The sequence below is a fragment of the Salvelinus sp. IW2-2015 genome, linkage group LG18 (genome assembly GCF_002910315.2).
Source record: "Salvelinus sp. IW2-2015 linkage group LG18, ASM291031v2, whole genome shotgun sequence".
In the NCBI taxonomy this organism is placed as follows: domain Eukaryota; kingdom Metazoa; phylum Chordata; class Actinopteri; order Salmoniformes; family Salmonidae; genus Salvelinus; species Salvelinus sp. IW2-2015.
Genome location: NC_036858.1, coordinates 7169295 through 7189767, shown reverse-complemented (window position 1 = coordinate 7189767; position 20473 = coordinate 7169295). Strand labels below are relative to the sequence as shown.

Genomic DNA, 20473 nt, shown 5'->3' with positions numbered 1-20473 from the left:
TTATATTTTTGTTGTCCTAGGCTACCTGGCTAAAATGTTTGCTCGCCAGCTTAAATTCTTTTCATGGGCAACATTAGCAAGTTAACATTAGCCATCTACATCTAGCTACATATTGAACGTCCATCCTCTCAGGCCAGGGGCACAATGTATGATATTATGGTTGGATCAGAATCGCTGTTATAATCATTGGCCAGTACAGAGAATTAAGTAAAAAARCAACGAGTCCATCTTCATCCATGGCTAATTTAGGAAATGGCCAATTTTAGCTAGCCACTGGAGGACAACAACACAACGAGATGCAACAATTCAAGTTGTTTCTGTCAATGACATATTGCTCTCGTTGTGATGTGATTGGAGTGAAGCCAAATCCAAACTASCTTCCCATTACACTTTTTTTGGTRCTCCAGGACCATTCACAGTTGAGTTCACTCAGTTCAGCTCAACGTTGATTGGCTATTATTTTATCCTTATGACTCATACCATGGTACTCAATAGAGCCCAACAGCGGATGTGTCATAATACCATAACACCTAGCTGTCAAACAGGGATTTTTTTTATTTAACTAGGTAAGTCAGTTAAGAACAAATTCTTATTTACAATGGCGGCCTACTCCAACCAAACCCAGAYGACGCTGGGCCAATTGTGCACCACCATATGGGACTCCCAATCACAGCCGGGTGTGATACAGCCTGGATTCGAACCAGGGACTGTAGTGACGCCACTTGCACTGAGATGCAGTGCCTTAGACCGCTGCGCCACTCTGGAGCCCATGATGCTTCCTAATAATTTTYCTACCACTCATTTTTCCCATAGGGAATTTTCAAAACACCTAAAACTGTGTTTCGTGTATGCTTATCCTGGCGTTACATTTCGATAATCATGTAAATCTCTCTTGGACAAGTTGACTTTAATCAATATATTCGGCTCTATTTACTCTCAGATTCTAAAATGCTAATTAGCATCAAAGTAGACATCATGCAAGACTACAAATCCCTGCAAGCTCCTGCAYGTCATCTCTAGCTGAGACCTTTGCTAATAGGGATTGTCAATTGAAAACTTGCACACAACAGTTCACAGAATTATCAATTGAAGAAAATTTTGCCAATTTATTCATTATTAAATGTAGCTAACATTAGATAATTAATCCAGAGATTCTTACCTTTGCCTCGATTTGGCAGTTCCGTCCAGATCATCATGGCATTTGTAGTTCTTTATGATAGCCACATTAGCAGCTAATTAGCATTTCATGGTAATAACATTCTGGACAGATGGGATTTTGGTGTTAAGTCAGTGGATGCTGCAGCTCATCATTTCTTCGTTGTTTTATAGGCAGGMATATGTTTCTCCAAAGTTAGCTTCTTGAGAGGGAGGTGCAAGATGGAATCTCGACCTTTTTTCGTTTTTTTTCTCTAGGCAGAAATATGAAACCTGGTTCATTTCTGGCATGTTTGTTCCCGAGCTCCCAGTTCTTAACATTGCACGTCTCCATTTAGCTATTTTAACCAAAATTATTTTGACAATTTTCACAGGAAACTTGTATTTTTGTGAATTATCCACATATATTCTAACACATTGAAACATTTTAGATTTGTTACTCAAATACTCCACGATTGTTTTATCTTGCGAATATGACAGGATGATATCGGAGAGTAAAATCTCTGAACAAATTATTTCCTACGTTTTCAAAGGAGAACAAAGTGCTGCAAGTTTTGGTATGGTATATTCGCCTTCACCGCCCATCCAATATTTGTCAGAGGCAAACGGTCTGTATTGTTTGGAAACTGAGAGCAACGGTTTTCTATGGCGCAGCCTTGGCCGTTTTTTGTCGGTTATGTATCTCTGCCTAGATAAGTAATTTCAAGACTTTGTGGATGTGAGACAGCATTGACTTAGTTCCATTGAGTTTTTKGAGTATTTTGCGTTTTTGGCGGGGGAAAGATGGCGAGGTTTTGGGGAAAAGTGTCCCTACTTTTCCTTGGATTTTTGATGTTTACTTTAGCATCTGTAAATGCTGAACCAGAGCAAGAAGTAGAAGAAGAAGGGGAGGAAAGTACATGTCAGGGGGCTTTTGACTTGTATTTTGTGCTTGACAAGTAAGTAACTGTCTAAATGGCATATTTATTATTATACTGCATAATAAACCCAGGGAACCGTTATATTGAGATGCCAAGCCTCGCTCGTTACACAGTATTAAGTCATTACTAAACAGACAATAGTGTACAGTGAGCTCCAAAATGTTTAGGACAGTGACACGTTTTTTGTTGTTTTGGCACTGTACTCCATCACTTTGGATTTTATATGATACAATGACTATGGTGTTAAAAGTGCAGACTATCAGTTTTCAATTAAGGGTATTTTCATCCATATCGGGTGAAATTACAGCACTTTTTGTACATAGTCCCCCCATTTCAGGGAACCAATAGTATTGGGACAAATTCAGTTATATGTGTATTAAAGGAGTAAAAAGTTAAGTATTTGGTTCCATAGCACGCAATGACTACATCAAGCGTGTGACTCTACACATTTGTTGGATGCATTTGCTGTTTGTTTTGGTTGTGTTTCAGAATATTTTGTGCCCAATAGAAATGAATTGTATATAATGTATTGTGTCAATTTGGAGTCAGCATGTCAAATCAAATCACATGCGCCGAATAGTGTAGATCTTACCGTGAAATGCTTACTTACAAGCCCTTACCAACAGAGCAGTTCAAGAAGAGTTCATAAAATATTTACCAAATAAACTAAAGTGATAAAAAATTTAAAGTAACACAATAAAATAACAATAACGAGGCTATATACAGGGGGTACCATATATACAGGGGGTACCGTACTGGGTCAGTGTGCAGGGGTACAGGTTAGTTGAGGTAATTTGTACATGTAGGTAGGGGTGGTTATGCATAGATAATAAACAGTGAGTAGCAGCAGTATACAAAATAAATGGGGGGGGGGGGGGGGRGKYAATGTAAATAGGCCATTTGATTAATTGTTCAGCAGTCTTATGGCTTGGGGGTAGAATCTGTTAATGAGCCTTTTGGTCCTAGACTTGGCACTCCAGTACCGCTTGCTGTGCGGTAGAATAGAAAACAGTTTATAACTTGGGTGACTGGAGTCTCTGACACTTTTATGGGCTTTCCTCTGACACAGCCTATTATATAGGTCCTGGATGGCAGGAAGCTTGGCCCCAGTGATGTAATGGGCCGTACGCACTACCCTCTGTAGCGCCTTATGGTCAGATGCCGAGCAGTTGCCATACCAGGCAGTGATGCAACCAGTCAGGATGCTCTCGGTGGTGCAGCTGTAAAACTTTTTGAGGATCTGGGAACCCATGYCAAATCTTTTCAGTCYCCTKWGGAGGAAAAKGTTTTATCKTGCCCTCTTCACGACTGTCTTGGTGTGTTTGKACCATGATAGGTTGTTGGTGATGTGGACACCAAGGAACTTGAAACTCTCGGCCCGYTMCACTACAGCCCMGTCGATGTTAATGGGGGCCTGTTCGGCCCGCCTTTTCCTGTAKTCYACGATCAGCTCCTTTGTCTTGCTCACGTTGAGGGAKAGGTTGTYGTCCTKGCACCACAYTGCCAGTTCTCTGACCTTATGTAATATATCTGATCTAATTTGGACATATTTTAGATAAGTTCTCATCTGGTAACACAACTCGTAGAAGATGTATGATTCAATGTTGATAGATTTYTATGTGTACAAACTTGTGTGGCCCTGATGATGAGGATGTTGGTGCTACTAAGCGAGGTTCCTGACTTCAAACAACCGGATGCTCGTTAGTGACATCCCCTCATCCCTCAGGCCTGAGCTGTTTATGAGATGCACAGGCAAGTGTTTTTACAACACCAGTATCGCAATACTAGGAAGTAAGGAAGCAAAGGAAACACAACATGAAGCAGACTCAAGTCCTAATGTTGGGGGGAAAAACTGTCTTGTGTTGTCACCCATAGTCACATTTGGTTTTTTTTGCAAGCTATAGCACACCCTATTTTGCAAAAGTATGTTTTAATGGACCATAAAGTTGACTATGCTTCATGTTTTCTTTTTTGCCAAGAAGAATCTGGTGTCATAGTATTGCAATACTGGTATCGTGACAACAMTAGCACAGACTATATTCTGGTTGAGATGTAGATTAAGGACATAGCCCTTTGTACTTTAGCTTGGTCATTGGGTTCCTGACCAGACCTGAACAGGAAGAACTCTGGGCCTTAGTTACATCCCATAGGACCAGAAGTTTTTCCTCCAGGTCTGGCTCTTGTCACACTGCATAGGGCTACAACTAGGATACAAATCAAATTGTATTTGTCACATGCGCCGAACACTGGAGTGGCTGGAGTCAACACTTTGGTCCCGAGTTTCTTTGAATATAAATCCTGTAAATTTCACGACTAGTTCATGGAAAAATCTCCCCCAGCCAAGCGGTCACCGAATAAAGGAAAACGGACCATGTGGATATCATGAATCATTACTGTTAAGGTCCAAGTGGGTAGTGGATCAAAGAGAACCAAGCTAAAGTTAACCCTATGTTGTGGTGTACTATAGCCTACTGAGGTATGACCATATAATTAGTAATTTAATAAGATCTCTATGGGTATGACTTTGAGCTTAATCAGACTGGTAGGCCCTATCCTGCTGTTTTATAAGGAACACAACAAAATGTATTGTTTTAGGGCATGTTTCTATCACTGCAGACCAGTACTGATGCCAAATGTTCTGCATAATAAAAATCATCAAAACGCACTCCCTACCACTGTAGCTAATGCTCATCAGATGTTATGGGAAAACACCCTAGTTTTACTTTTGGTCTGCTGACATCACTTCCTTGCCCTTACTTCCTTATTGGTAACCAGTTCGCTGCAGCCTGCAACAAACACTCAAACTGGACAGTTTTATCTCAATCTCTTCATTCAAAGACTCAATCATGGACACTCTTACTGACAGTTGTGGCTGCTTTGCGTGATGTATTGTTGTCTCTACCTTCTTTCCCTTTGTACTGTTTGTCTGTGCCCAATAATGTTTGTACCATGTTTTGTGCTGCTACCATGTTGTGTTTGCTACCATGTTGTTGTCATGTTGTGTTGCTACCATGCTGTGTTGTCATGTGTTGCTGCCTTGCTATGTTGTTGTCTTAGGTCTCTCTTTATGTAGTGTTGTGTTGTCTCTCTTGAAGTGATGTGTGTTTTGTCCTATATTTATATATTTTTGTATTTTATTTTTAATCCCAGCCCCCGTCCCCGCATGAGACATTTTGCCTTTTGGTGGGCCGTCATTGTAAATAAGATTTTGTTCTTAACTGACTTGCCTAGTTAAATAAAGGTTAAATATAAATAAAATAAAAACCACGTTTCCATCCACAGTTTTTATGCGAGTAAAGTCATACTCTATAAAAAATAATAATCACATCAGCTGTGATGGAAATATAAATGCCAACAGATCATTTGTTCGTTCGACATGGTGGCATYTTTTTGTGTCGGTAAAATTAATTATACGAGAAATGGCGATGGAAACACCCTAATGAGAAAATATTGATATAATAATCATAATATCGAAGTAAACTTGGAGTCACGCGATGATTTGTTGTGTGGTCCTCACAATACGACTCGGGAAACCATGCAGTTTATTAGGCTACGGRTTAAATACGTTTTGATKAACTTCACAGGGTGGTGAAAGTGCAAGGTGGACTAACCTACCCGCAGATCCTAMCCGCACTGTATCTGCTGTTGTCTAGAGCACATGTGCCAAGACCTGACTAGGTACATTTGCTATTTAACGCAACAGTATTTGTGACATAACTATCGGTAGAGTTAAAAAAGCGATGGAAACACATTGAACATTTGATTTTTATTCGGTCCTTGGACACTTAAGTKAAAAGGTACATTTTGTGTGCACAACGTCATCACGCACAGAGTTTTACCTGCAACAAGTCTGTTTGGTGGAAACTGGTGGRAAAATGTGCATATTTTCTTAATGCAGATTTTGGAGAATATTCGCGTGAAAATCTGTCGCCATTCGGATGGAGACCTAGCTACTGCCACCTGCATTTGCCTCTTGTAGGACGTAAAAACTCTGGCCTACGGGACATTCACTGTTTAGAAGACACACGATAATAATGCTAGAAGCGCCGATGCCCTAGCAGATTCCCACAGCCATAATGTGTGTCTTGACCCGCTTGGCCTTGTTATAATTGTTTTCTGATCAAGCTATGGGACAATAGGAAACAATTATGTTTGGCACCTGTGTTTTCCCATTAGAAGCTGCATGTAGCAGCCATTTGTTCTTCCTTTTCAAGTCTACGTCATTCTTCACAAGAACGTTAATCATTGCGAAATGTTKTTTTTTTCACAGGCCAACATTGAAGTTGGGCGTTATGTTATGATCATTTTTAAAATCCAAGCCAACCCGGACTACATCTGGAGTCTATAAATAATGTAAACATGTCAAGACTTTCTCACTGTGGAATGTGTTTTTTTTCTCTCTCCTGGACCATGGTGCTGCTCTGGCCTCCATAACGCATCAGAATAAGCTTTTGGCATGTGTGTTTTGCAGGAATAAATGCCTTGTTAAAGGTGATGCACTATGAAGAAATCAATCCGCCATTTCCTGGTTGCTAAAATTCTAAAAGTTCACCTAATTTCAGTTTATGTGACAAAACAAGCAAGTATATTATAGAGCAGTGTTTCCCAACTGGTGGCCCAGCTGTTTTTTTTATTGTAATTTTATTGTTGGACATAAAAGACTGTAAACATGCCAGCAAATCAGCTCCAAGTGATTTTCATTTTGGAAATCTGTTCCAAAGTATTCCCAAGCATAATAGAGAGATATACAGTAAGTGATCGTATACAAATGTCAACAAGGTTTGAAATGATTCTGTTTTAGTTGAATATTGTGTCCGTTTGGGTCAATTTGCAGTTTACAAATGATTTGTAATTATGTTCCCTGACCATCCGCTCAAGAAAAACATTGGCCCGCGGCTGAGTCGAGTTGATGATCCCTTGTGTTGAGAATCATTGTACCATCTAAACCGCTGTGAAATATATTTTCCATAAGCCAAAATATTGTATTTTTGTATTGTACAAAGCCGAAAGTAAAAGACGTAAAAAMTTAAGAACGGGAGCCATAGAAATAATGCACATAGRACAGATCTACCGCTTCTTAGACTTGCKTTCAACGAGAATGGCAGATCGATAACTCACATTTCTATGTGAATTTGGTCTGGTCGCCCAAAAAGTTACATATTGCAGCTTTAAATGTTATCACACCATCTAGAATCCCCAGTGCTTTGGGGTACCCGAGCAAGACAGACATTTTAAATGGGCAGTCAGTTATTTAGAGAAAATAATATTGCACCCAGAGAAAGAGGGTGAGAAGAAGAAAGACAGAGAAAAAATCCAAAAGATAAGGGAGTGAGAGTAAAGAAAGATTTCAGTTGGAAGCCTAGACACAGCAAGTAGGCCTCAAGCTAAAAGTAGGTTAATGGTCTATCGGTACAAATCCATGTGCATAGTCAGTTAAATTGGAGTAAGATCATTGCTTCGCAGATTGGGGTGGTTTTTAACATGCAGCAGGCCCAACTGGAAAGGGACCCTACAGCTTCATGGTGTTGGATTTTCCTCTCAACACTTAGAAGCGTGAGAGCAGAGCCTTTTACTGAACACCTGGGTCTGACAGAGCCTTTTCCCTCACATGTTTTCTGACATCCCTGGCCTAGACCGACTGAACACTCTCTCTGTCTGTCTCTCTCTCTCCCCGACTCACTTCATTTTGCTCATTGTAGTGGTGAGTTTTCACACAGTCAGCAGAAAGAAAGGCTTGATAAAAAAAAATATATATATATATATAAATGACTCTGGGCTTTCATGTTTAAAGTAACAAATTCTCTCCCTCTCAGACATCTAGCACAGTCCTGACCTGATCTGTTTAGCGTTGCTAGATGTCGATTGTGCATGTTTCTTCCCTGCGTGTCCTAAGGTGTTTGGAAACAGTACAGCTACAGCCGTCTGATCAAACGCTGTAGTAAACTGAATAGCTGTTGTTTATGGCCTTGAGGCCATAGCCTGTCATTCGTCTTATGTCATTTGTCTGTTGTGCTCGTTGGTCTGTTATTCCCCAGGACAGTTTTCAGTGGGTTGGTTAGGGCACAGACCTCACCAGTCCTGATCTATTTTGKCTGTGTGGGCTGAAAGACAAAAAAATGGACTTGTGGTTAGAGATCCACGGTGGATCTTTTCTGCTYCCCCCAGCAGAAGAGACATTAAAGAGCCAACGCGTGGTTTTAATTATCCCAGCCATCCGAATGTTACCCCGATCACTCTCTCTCTCTCTTGTCTATGGGGTTCCATCAGTTTCAAAATGAGTTTCATATGGCCCGACATGTGCCGTTTATCATGTACGTATAGTCAGAGGATTTATCAATTATATAACACTAGACAACGAAAACGTGYACCCTTTTTGATATGATATAATCTCAAACTCCTGTCGTCAAGWGCTCAATCATTTTAGTCAACAAAGCTGTTGAAGCTTGCAATAACAACTTCCAGAACTTTTGAACTGTAATGGTTTGACTCAGTCTATTAAAATTGTATCAAAGAAAAAGTACCACAACATTTTCCTTCAAGGATCTCACAAGACAATAGCCCACTTCCTTTCCTAMTGCTGTTTATACAGGTGAGAAAACTGCAAGCTAGGCTCCAATCCCACGACTGCCTGGTACCTCAGAAAACAGTCTTGTCCAACACAAATAATATCCATTGTGATGCAAAAGAGAATCTCCAAGGCGGGGAGTCTTTAGCTTCACTCCTCTGTGAATCACTGAAACACTATCCCTATATGGCTGTACTGTACATGAAAGAAGACATTTTGAGGTGTAGTATTTCCCCCGTAGTAATGAAAGAAACCGCATGCCTGACAGATTGGCTCTTCCCTCGGGTGAGGGCAGTCCGACTGTGTGTGTTCAAGCCGTGTCAGATGAACACTGTTTATTCAGCACATTTGTTGAACATCCAAGTGTGACGCTCGCTGGCCTCCCCCACACGTTTTATTTGGGTAAGGTTTGTTTAGCTTGACAAGTATTGTCCTCACAGGGTGCTTTGACTCCGTTGAATGCAATGTTTGTAAAGCTTCTAAAGAATACACTCAACTCTAGCTGCACAGTATGTCATGCCTGTTTATCCTACACATTAACAACACAAATATACACCAGAAAACCAGTACGGAGACTAAACTGGGAAAACAAGTGAATGTTATGTCTGGTGCTCAGATTGTAACTATTACATCAGACATCCATGTGAGGCTTCGTCAGCAGCATTGTCCTATTTCAGGCTACTGCTTCATCCATCCGCTAACAGCGGTTTGGTTCAGTTTAATAAATTAGATCATTCCCCATGTGTAGTATTCTTCAGTAACGAGTCACCGCCACAACCACCAGCCAGGTCCCTTCCTTCCCGGACTTAGAGGAAATGAAGCTCTTCTCTGTGGAGAGCATTCAGCTTTCATAGGGACTATTACTGCTACCGTCCCTTATGGAAGCTCAGAGATCACCGGGTAGCTAGCTGGGCAGGTTGCTAAGTTACAGACTTGGTCCTCAGATGTGTCCAAACTCACTTTCCTCCTTTTCCMTAATAAATGGGGTTAGTTTGTGTCAATGGAGATTCTTCTGCTAATGTTCAAATGGCTTGTGTTTTCCGTGACATATTGTTTGGCCAATCAGCTTACTGATAACCTCTCTGTTATGATTTTGTGTTGACTTTATATGTCGCAGTAGTACAAACAGTTCCTGTACTAGGAGGTGTTGGATAAACATTTAGGAAATGTGTCACATGTGCGYTTAAACAACGTTAGATTGTAGGATATAACTATTCCTCTGTTTTCTTTCTTTCTAAGATCTGGCAGTGTCAAACACCACTGGATAGAAATCTACTCCTTTGTGGAGCATCTAGCTGAAAAGTTTATCAGGTAAGAGAACATCACAAAGATATTTTGTTGTCAATCAAGGCCTGAAGAGGCAGCATGGCTAGCTCGTGCACAGAGGTGAGTTGAATCGGGACTGTCCGATTGGCTGAGGCCACGAGCTGGAGGGGATAGTGATCTCTCATGTGAGGGTGGGTGAAAGCTAGACTCTGCGGCGCCAGCCGGAGAAATAAACAACACGCATGCCGGAAAATAGTCCTTCATCGCCATCAGCATGGGAATTCTGTAACAGCATTTATTTATTAATAGGAAAAGTATCTTCAATGCTGCTTGGCCTGTAATGGCAGGATCCATCCAGCGAGCTTTAAGAGAAACAGCACTCGACAACACATAACCCCCCCCAGCAAAAAAAAATATCTTTCCCCAATGGAGCACAGACTGTCCATGTGCTCATTCACTTACCAACCAACCGCGGTAATGGCATGTGTCATGAACATAACGGCAGCTCGAGAGCTTCAAGCTGGAGGACAAAGACATACATGACCAGAGTGCACAGCGATGTCAGCTAGCTATTCCCTTAACGTCAATAGCTAGTAAGCTTCCTCAGTTTGGGTGGTATTGTTTTTCCCCATCACAAAAGTCTCAAAAACAACATATGAATCCATCAAATTGGGTCCAGAGTCCTTGTGAACATGGCCCATAAACAAACAATAGGATAGAACTAACCACAGAGAATTCAGTGATTTATGCTTGAATGCATGGACATGTTTCCATGTGAGTTGTTTTTCATCCTAGGTACATTTGTGACGCCAAAACACGTCCTTGCATGTCACAATAAATACGTGAAATAAATGATTTGGAGAGTGTGTCCATTGTGTGGTCCCGATTTTTAGTTTGTTTGTTTATGTGTTGAGCTCAAACGTAGTATGGCCTCTTTGAGGCTTGACAAAAGGAATTGTTGAATGGTTCAGGACCACCATGGTCTCTAACCGTTGTTTGTGTGCTTTGTTGTTTGACAGCCCAATGTTGAGAATGTCCTTCATTGTCTTCTCATCCAGAGGAACCACTCTCATGAAACTGACAGAAAACAGGTACACTGCAAATATGGGTTAAATGCATCCCAAATGCCACCCTATTCAGTTTATAGGGTGCAATTTGGGACGTATCCGTTTGTCTTGTATGAGGAATAGAAGTGGTGATGACTATTTTACTCAGTAATGACGTTTAGACATCAGACCGAGACTCTTTTTTTTTAATAACGTGCTATTTGTGTTGTTTGTCAGGGTGGAGATAAGAAAAGGATTGAATGTGCTGAGAAAAGAGATACCTGGTGGAGACACCTTTATGCACCTGGGCTTGGAAAGGGTATTTATCTGCTTCTGACGTGGTCTTACTTTATCATGTTATTCACCTGTTTAACATGTTGTTGTTGTTTTTTAAACATAATGAGAAGAATAACATTGTCTTCTCCTTTCAGGCGAATGAGCAGATACACCATGAAAACTTTGGTGAGCATCCAATGGCACCTGTCACTAGAGTTAGACATAGCAAAGATCACTCGATACTTGGCGATGTTGAGGTCATACAATTGATTGACCTCTCTGTTACAGGGACAGCAAGTGTTATCATTGCCTTGACTGATGGGGAGCTGAACGAACACCAACTCGTCACTGCACAACAGGAGGTAGGCAAATTGGATTTATGTAACATTCACCTTCCTGTTGATGTAAAGGAAAGACAATGTTAAAACATGTTCTCTGGTGCTGATTCTTGGTTTCCCCCCAACAAACAGGCAGAGAGAAGCCGGTCTCTAGGAGCTATGGTGTACTGTGTTGGAGTAAAGGACTTTAACGAGACACAGGCAAGGGTTTAGTTTGCAGTGTAACATGCATGTCCTGCTCCCCTGTCAAAACACATTTAGGAACCTGTTGTTAACAGAAAATGATATACTGTAATTACATCTAGTAATACTACGCACTCAATATTATTTCACAACAATGATTACAATATGTGCTATTTATATTTAGTAACCCATTTGTAGACTATGTATCCCATAATTGCATCTACCTACACATCTTGAACCCGAGTTTGCTTGTGAGGTTTACAGGGCTACTTATACGCCAGGCTGAGCAGTAATGAAATTGGCCGATTTGACTTGCATGCAAACGATTATCATATTAGCTAAGGAAGCAAGCTTCAGAGTCATGCATCGTTTTAACTGGATTTTTAATGTGTCGTTCTACCACCCAGATTGACTTTCACTAAATGTCTGGATATAACATACTGTACTTTTCCCTTCATCAAGGTTGTTTAGGCCTCTGTCCAATGTCCATTGTTCATCAGGATTGTGCTTAGTGTCCCTATCATTGTACTGTTATTTCCCCCCTAACCTGGTCATGCATGTAGAGAGAGATGAAGGTACAATCACCAAACAATATAATTATATSGTTATTTCATCTCAAATCAAGTGTTCACTGAACTCTTCACCGAAGATGAATGGGTCATGATGTGTGTGTCTCTGGTTACTGAGACGGGAGCCAGGAGGAAGCACTGGGTCTGTGTAAATAAACCTGTTCTCTCCTTCCCCCTATAGCTGGCCACCATAGCAGACACCATCGAGCATGTGTTTCCTGTGATGGGCGGATTCGTAGCCCTGCGAGGAGTGATCGACTCGGTAAATACACACTGGCCAGGAAGGAGAGACTTAGGCCTGTTTCACGAAACATACCTTCAGAGAAAGATCAAATAAAGTTGAAAAGTCAAAATAGACTGTTGTAAATGTAGCCTATAGCTACTGAGYGTCTCAAATTTGAGGAACCTGTCTCTTATTTCGATACAGAACCTTCACAAGATATGAGTCACCTTTAGCCTATTTAACCTAGTCAACTCCATCATTTTCTCCTTCTCCAGATCATCAAGAAGTCCTGTATTGAGATCCTAGCTGCAGAGCCCTCCAGTGTTTGTGCAGGAGGTGGGGTCCCTAWAGGAWCAAAGCAGAGCAACGCTAGTTCCCTGTCATTACCTAAGTGCTGTGTTCATTTCATTAAGGGGCCAGGCTGGTGCCCTTCCCTCTGACTGGGGCTCAGCTGGCTCGTATTCATTATGGCAMMCTGTAGCAAAACATAGAAAAACATTTTGAAATGGAAAACGGCAGGTAGCATAGCGGTTAAGAGCGTTGGGCCAATAACCAAAGGTCACTGGTTTGAATCCCTGAGCCGACTAGGTGACAAATGTGCCCTTGAGCAAGGCACTTGCTCTAAGTCGCTCTGGATAAGAGCATCTGCTAAATGACTAAAACTAACATTTCTTAAAGTTTCTTATTGGAAAAATTCAGGTGGTCCCTCTCTGTTTCATTCTGTTTTTTGCCATTTGGTACCTAATGAATAGAACCCTGATCACTCAAATGACCCCAACAGACAGGAATCCCCATTGGGGTTAATGGAGGGTAGTGTATTGGGGATCTTGTAATGAAAGGATCTCTAAATGGAATGTCCATGTTTAATTTATGCTGGCCTGCCAAATGGAAGTCAATTTGATAAATGACTTGTTTCCTAATCGAGAGAGACAAGTCCCATAAGACCTGTGTTTCCCGAGCATGATGTTTTCTGTATTTTATTTAACCGATGTTGACAAGTCAGTCTAGCTACTCTTGTATGCTACCCAACCTAATTGTGCAAAGTCTGATAGCCTATGATCATATTAAATGTATGTAGTATTTTTCTAAACTCAAGGTGTGTCTTATTTCCAGAGAGCTTCCAGGTAGTGGTGAGAGGAAACGGTTTCCTTCACGCCAGGAACATAGAGCAGGTTTTGTGCAGCTTTAGACTCAATGACACCCTCACCATTAGTGAGTACCTGCTTACATTTACACTTCATTTACTGTAGGCTTAACCAGGTGTTTCATACCAATGTGTGCAATGTGTACTTCCAGCTGTAACATGCATGAAGAACTACAGTCGATTGAGGAAAGGAAACGTATTTAAGTAAACGGAGTGTTTGACTCTCTCCATAGACAAGAAGCCTGTGGAAATCGAAGACACGTTCCTGCTGTGTACGGCTCCAGTCATGGATGAAGTTGGGCAGTGAGTACCTTTTTTAAAAATACATTTTTAATACGTTTTAAGAGGGTCAGAGCTATCGCTGTTTTTAAGCACTGTAGAATGAGTGTGTGTTCCCTGGCATTTCTAGCCGATCACCCCCCCAAGCCCTCCCACATAAACACACTACCAGAAGAAGCCTGCTATTCATTAGGGTGTCTTAACGGACTCCGTCAAGGCCAAATTCCACTCCTCCTCTATTCTCTCTCTCCATATATGCCAATGAGTTCATTCAGGTAGAGCCTCATTGGTTAGAGCCCTGTGTTTTCATAATGAGGACAGTGTTACGGTTGCCCCATCACAGGTGGCTGGTGGCACCTTAATTGGGGAGGAGGKCTCATGGCTGGAACGGAATTAATGGAATGGTATCGAATGTGGTTTCCAASTGTTTGATACCATTCCATTTACTCCATTCCAGCCATTACTATGAGCCCTCCTCCCCTCAGCAGCCTCCTGTGTGCTCCATAATCCAATAACAGATACATCCATCATCAGGCTGCCTCGTTTCTAATGTAGGCCTCAGAATCTCCAACATCAACAAACCACTTCAGAACCCCATTTTTAAGAACTTATTGGATCAGGTCATAAATTGAGGAATTAGACAGCAATGGTAAAAGACTTAAGACTCTGAGGGTTCTTTTGACCTTGGATGAGACAGTTTAAGGGAGACATAAAATAAAAGTACATGACGTACTTTCCAGCCCACAAAGTCTCTCTCCCACCCACTCTTTGTGTTCCCCCAGACTCAAAACCCTGTTACTCTCCACTCCTCCTTTCCTCTCTCATCTCCCTCCAGCCCTCACCCCCTTCCCCTGCCTGCCTTCCTCTCCCCTCTACCTCCAGCTTTCTCCTCTACCCTCACCCTGCCACCTCGCCCGCTCGCTCGCTCACTCTCTCTCTCTCTCTCTCTCTCACTAACAGCTCTGATCAAAGCAGCAGAACGTCTGCCTAGTGCAGACCCTTCCTTTTCATCTGCTTGTTTAACAGATGTCTGACACCACACAGCCAAGACTGGCACTTCCTGTCTTCCTCTCTGTCTGGTATTTTATTCCTGAACATCCACTTTCTCTAGTTAACTCCCTCCTCCTACCCTCTCTCCCATTGTTTTTCACCATTTTTTTCTCCTCGTCTGTCATCTTCTTTTAATCTATAGAGTCATCTAGCAGTTAGCACCCCGTGGTCAAATTGATTATTCTCCCCTCACACGCATGCACATGCGTACTCACATCTCCACAAAATGTGAACATGGCCCCAAGTCCAACTGACCATATTTTCCCCCTGATCGTTACTTCTTTCAGGGATAAGAGTGGACTCCAGACAGCCAAACCAAATAATGCTTATCAGTCCAAATGACCTAGTTCGCATATCCTGTTGATCAGTCTGCGTGCTTTGCAACCCTAGAAAAATGCAGGGAATTCCACATTMGTTTTTTTATCACGAAGGTTTGAGAAGTTTTCCAGGCTCCCTGAGGTCACATGTGAATAATTGTTTTGCACCCAGAAGAGAAAGGTACTTGCAGTAGTTTTTGGAGATATGAAGAAATGTGGGCATCAACTGTTTTTGATCGGGCAAGGTAAAAGCCTCTCTTGGCTGAAAAAGAGTTAAACCAACTTTGATACCAGTGCCCTACTTAGTCTCAGACGTGTAATGACATGTCTGCGMATTAATAGCTTTGTTTGTTGGGCGCAAAGCTCTCTTTGTGTGGCACCTTGGCACTGGACAACTGTGCCCTTTGCCATTCAGTGGTCTTGGGCAAGCAGGTCTTAACTAGCCTAATTTGTCTGTTTTTGTGTTTCAGGGTTGTTTATCTACAAGTGAGCATGAATGAAGGCCTGTCGTTCATCACTAGCTCTGTACACATCACCACCACAGAGTGTGTAAGTATGCTCTGCCAATCACATTACAACTACTACTCAAAACTCACTAGAAATGGTCTAATGTTGGGAAACAATGATCCAATTTCCATTATTTTGCATTGAATCCTTTCTTTGTTTCTTCTATCTGAATCTTGTTCTGTTTTTTATTTCTGCTTCCTCCTCCTCCTCCTAATGTGGGTCGTAACCCTGTCTTAACTCTGTCTTTTATCTTCCCTGGCAGTTTGATGGCACCATCCTTCTCATCACCCTCCTGGTTCTGTTCCTGTTAATGGCCGTGCTGTTCATGTGGTGGTTCTGGCCCCTCTGCTGCACTGTGGTTAGTGTAACCCTCCATTAACAGTTGGTTCAATATGATGGCGATTATGGGCCATGTGTTATTTTACAGGTGTAGGATTTTAATTTGATCACCCTGTTGCAGGATAACTTTCCTATGACATTTAAAACATGTAGTGTATTTGTGATTTGAAAAGGCTTCTGAAGTTTGTAATATCCACTTGGAAATTTCAGACATGATTTTTATATAAAATGTATCAACCCCTACAAAAATGTCCATTCATTATAATCCACATAATAATTYAMATTTCCTGTTACTGCAGGATTCTTTTCCTGCTGTAGCAAAMTGSCTCAAAWTAAGGTCCTACATCTGTATACTGTATAGAGTAGACCCTATAGCAGAGTAATTGCCATTGGAATGACTTACGTAATTACCGTAAACAAAGTAACCTGGTTCAATGTAATGAAAATTATGTTGTTATTGTTTGTAAGGGCTTTTACTTACCAGAAAACATTACTTTAAACATTGGTAACAAATTTCTTTCAGTTTTGCAGTTCATTCAGAAAATAAATGATACATCTGTGGTTTTTCTTTCGTTGAACATTCTTTATTTGGACAATAAACGATGATTGCCGAATCATTTTAAAGGAACGCGGGGCACRTATCTATGAAGCTCCACTCCACATCTAAACTACCTGCTAAATCTATTTTTCAACTATAAAAATAATGTTTCTTTGCAGGATCCTTTTCCTGACGTTCAAGAATGGCTGAATTGTTTTTCCTTGTTTTTCTGGTTGTCTTGRTACAAGTTTCACCATCCAATTATGTCAGATATACAGGAGTGCAACTTTGGCACGGACCATGGCGATACATTCAGGCACATGAGTATTATTAGAATATGGCAAATACTAGTTAGTTATTGCATTCTATCCATGCTGGCTTTCTCGGGCTACCTGAGACCTGAARCAGATAGGTGGGAGGGAATACAGAAGGTCGCCAATTGATTAATGYGCAATTTGCCTAAATGGATAATGAAACACTTCAGCCACTACATTTTTATTAGACATTGTCGTTATTCTGGTGTCATGTCATTACATCCAGCTGTTTTATCAAAACAAGATTGTTAAATGGATACGCACCCTAGCAGGCAATTGTCTAATCTATTTTCTATGCAAACGTTCTAAATGTCGATAAGAAAAATCACTGGACAAATTACTGGAAACATAGCTAGTGTCCAACAATTGATATTAATGTGACTTTCTCCCCTGAACTTCCTGTCAAGGTGATCAAGGAGCCGCCACCGCCACCYCCTCCAGAGCCAGTAAGTCGGCCCTTAAATCTCTGAAAGTATACACATGCATTAAAGACTATACACACACACTCAGTCACACACAGGGTCTCAATCATAGCACAGCCCTATTAGTGAGCCATGGAACGCATCATCAAGCTCAGTGGGGTCTATGCTCAATAGGGATGAAGTTCCCAGAAAACGCAACACTATTCAGATGAAAAATCAAGAATAAGTGACAAAATGTTAAGTGATGCAGTCATGAGGCCTCTTCAGGGCATTTCGCCACAGAAGTTGATTCCAAATAATAAGTCTTTGTCACATTTTCCATAGATGTGACACAGCTGGTTGTGAAACAGAGGCATTATATTCTATGGATCTCTGATGCATGAATGGCCTAAAGCGCTTACTAATTCTCTATTTTACCCTCACTGGGAGTCTTTCAATTCTATTTCCTTTTGTCGGAATTCTTGTTTTATTTTCTGTGAAGCTATTTTGTTGGTGAATGAAAAAAGCTTTCATGCAAGGCAAGTGAGATAAATTGCTTTTTGGAGACGTTTACTATCGTGGCCAAGAATATGGGAAAGATGCATAATATCGTAACACATGAACACATGCTCCTATCTTTTCTCTCCRCCAGGAATCAGATGATGAAGATGGCATGCCCAAGAAGAAGTGGCCCACCGTGGATGCATCCTACTATGGAGGAAGAGGAGTCGGAGGAATCAAAAGAATGGAGGCGAGTTGGATCTAATCCACTCTTGACAGTGAAATTGCTATAATCTTTATCCTCCATATTTCCTCACAAACACATCAAAGTTGGAACTTTATTATAGACTACATCACTGCCCGTGTGTAGTATGTAACACTCCTTCTGCAGGTACTGTAGGTCATATAATCTGTTCCACTCCTGCAGGTRCGCTGGGGAGGGAAGGGTTCAACGGAGGAGGGGGCTAAACTGGAGATGCCCAAGAACGCTGTGGTGAAAATGCCCGAGCAGGAGTTTGAGCCTTACGAGCCCAAGCCCAAGAAGGCCCACAACAGGAAGCCAGCCGCGGACAGGAAGTGGTACACTCCCATACAGGTAGAAACACACTTTTCTTCTCTTTCCTTTCTTCGTTTCTTTCTAAGACTAGTATGTACACTCTCTTCCTCGCTACCGCTACTTTTATAATAGGGTACTGTGTAGTATGAAAGAACATTTTGGCCATGCACACTTACCAGTTTGCTAGCTAGAATGCATTTTTGACAGTATTCACTGTAGTCATTTCTCTGTCTCTTGTCGGCAGGGTAAACTGGACGCCATTTGGGCCCTGTTTCGCCGCGGTTACGACCAGGTCTCTCTCATGAGGCCTCAGCCAGGAGAACATGTGAGTACTAAAGCCTTAAAACACCCTGGGAGCCCAGCCTTAGTCCAATCCCTCATCAGACAGTCCAATCCCCCAAAAACGCCCCTGCAGTGGCCGACACCTCACCAGTGCCAAGATTCATGACAAGGCAGAGCCCAACACCTGCTTCAAATCAGCCATAAAAGGGAAATAAACCAGGACTGTGGACACACTCCAGGAAGTTCCTCTTAAGGTTTTAAAATCTCTACATTCACATGTTTTAACTTTGCAATGCTGACCCTTTGTATCAAAACGGAGGTTGGAGTTTGGCTTGGAGTTGGTTTTTGCTCTAGATATGCACTTTGGAGGGCTAGACTATCTGAGGGACTGTATCCCATAGATCTCCTCTCAATTCTTTCCTTTGAGAGCTGCAGCTAGCCTGTTGAGATGGCACCTCTCCAGGTGCAAGTTAAAATCATGCGTTATTTGCAGAAAATCTTCAATAGCCCTTTTTAACTGGAATTCMACATTTAAAGAGTATTCTCTCGGCCAAAACTAGGAACTGAGAAGACATGACCGTACTGCCAGATAAGCTCTCAACAACGACACGGGAAGTCAGCTATCGACCGCAAAGAGGAACAATGATGATTAGCGTCCTTCAAATTTCTCCCGGACAAAAARATGTCGAAACTTTGTTCAAAAGGTTTGACCCAGGAAAGCTTTCAACGATCGCCACCTGCAAAGGGTTACGTGACACAATGCTTACTCCAGCGGAATCGTTTCCATCCCTCCGTGTAATGGCGTCGCCTACTCGAGTAATTTGCGGTCGGTTACGAAGAAGCACAAAAATTCAGAGGCAGGCCTACTTCAACTGGTGTAATATATATGTTTTCCTTCAGGGAGGAATGAGCACACACACAAGGCAGAGGAGCTCTTTTCTTTCCTGTGTTACCTGAGGAGACCGGGCCATGCTTGCTGGTAACACAGCTCTTTCACTCACACACACACACACACACACACACACACACACACACACACACACACACACACACACAGATCATATTGGTGTTCATATTGGTGTTCACAGAACATGTACAGGCCTTGTGTGTTCCGTTGGACCCATTTGGCCAAGGTCAGATCTGGTTTCCCGACAGACATATTTCAGTCTGTTGCTATGTTGCATTTTATCGCCATGCAGATTGCTATGACGACGCCTGTGTCCTGAATGGCACTATTGAGAGAAGCCTTGGCTAAAAGCCTTTCCAGTACAATTCCATAAAACACGACTGAATGCTCCTCGTATCCACAGTAGAAAGGCTGATCTATGAAGCCTAGTTTCCTTTGATTCCATCAGTTTACAATGGACCTGCTATGTCCCCTAGTCAATGCATCCTCTGAATACAACTCACGTAGCTATCGATCTAACTCCATGACTACTGAAAAACAGAAAGGCAGCATCTGTTGCTCTCTCTCTTATCTTCTCTCTCTTTCTCTCTCTCTCTCTCTCTCTCCTCTCTCTTTTTCTCTCTCTTCTCTCTCTCTCTCTCTCTCTCTCTCTCTGTCTCTGTCCTGTCTGTCTCTGTCTCTCTGTCCTCTGTCTCTCTCTCTCTGTCCTCTTCCTGTCCTCTCTTGGTCTCTCTCCTCTCTCTCTTTCTCTCTCTCTCTTTCCTCTCTCTCTCTCTCTCTCTCTCTCGTCTCTCTCT

At 41.9% G+C, this 20473-nt stretch overlaps 1 protein-coding gene across 1 annotated transcript; it reads left to right on the top strand.

Annotated features, from left to right (window-relative positions):
* Positions 1-1208: 1208 nt before the first annotated feature.
* On the top strand, positions 1209-19759 carry antxr1c (ANTXR cell adhesion molecule 1c). Its single transcript, XM_024008679.2, has 17 exons — positions 1209-2093; positions 9880-9951; positions 10926-10997; positions 11190-11271; positions 11384-11414; positions 11517-11590; positions 11699-11767; positions 12500-12580; positions 12817-12877; positions 13655-13753; positions 13919-13988; positions 15802-15880; positions 16101-16196; positions 17437-17475; positions 18083-18181; positions 18359-18526; positions 18732-19759. The coding sequence occupies exons 1-17, from the start codon at positions 1939-1941 to the stop codon at positions 18933-18935; spliced, it is 1551 nt and encodes a 516-aa protein (XP_023864447.1). The 5' UTR covers positions 1209-1938; the 3' UTR covers positions 18936-19759.
* The last annotated feature ends 714 nt before the right edge of the window (positions 19760-20473 follow it).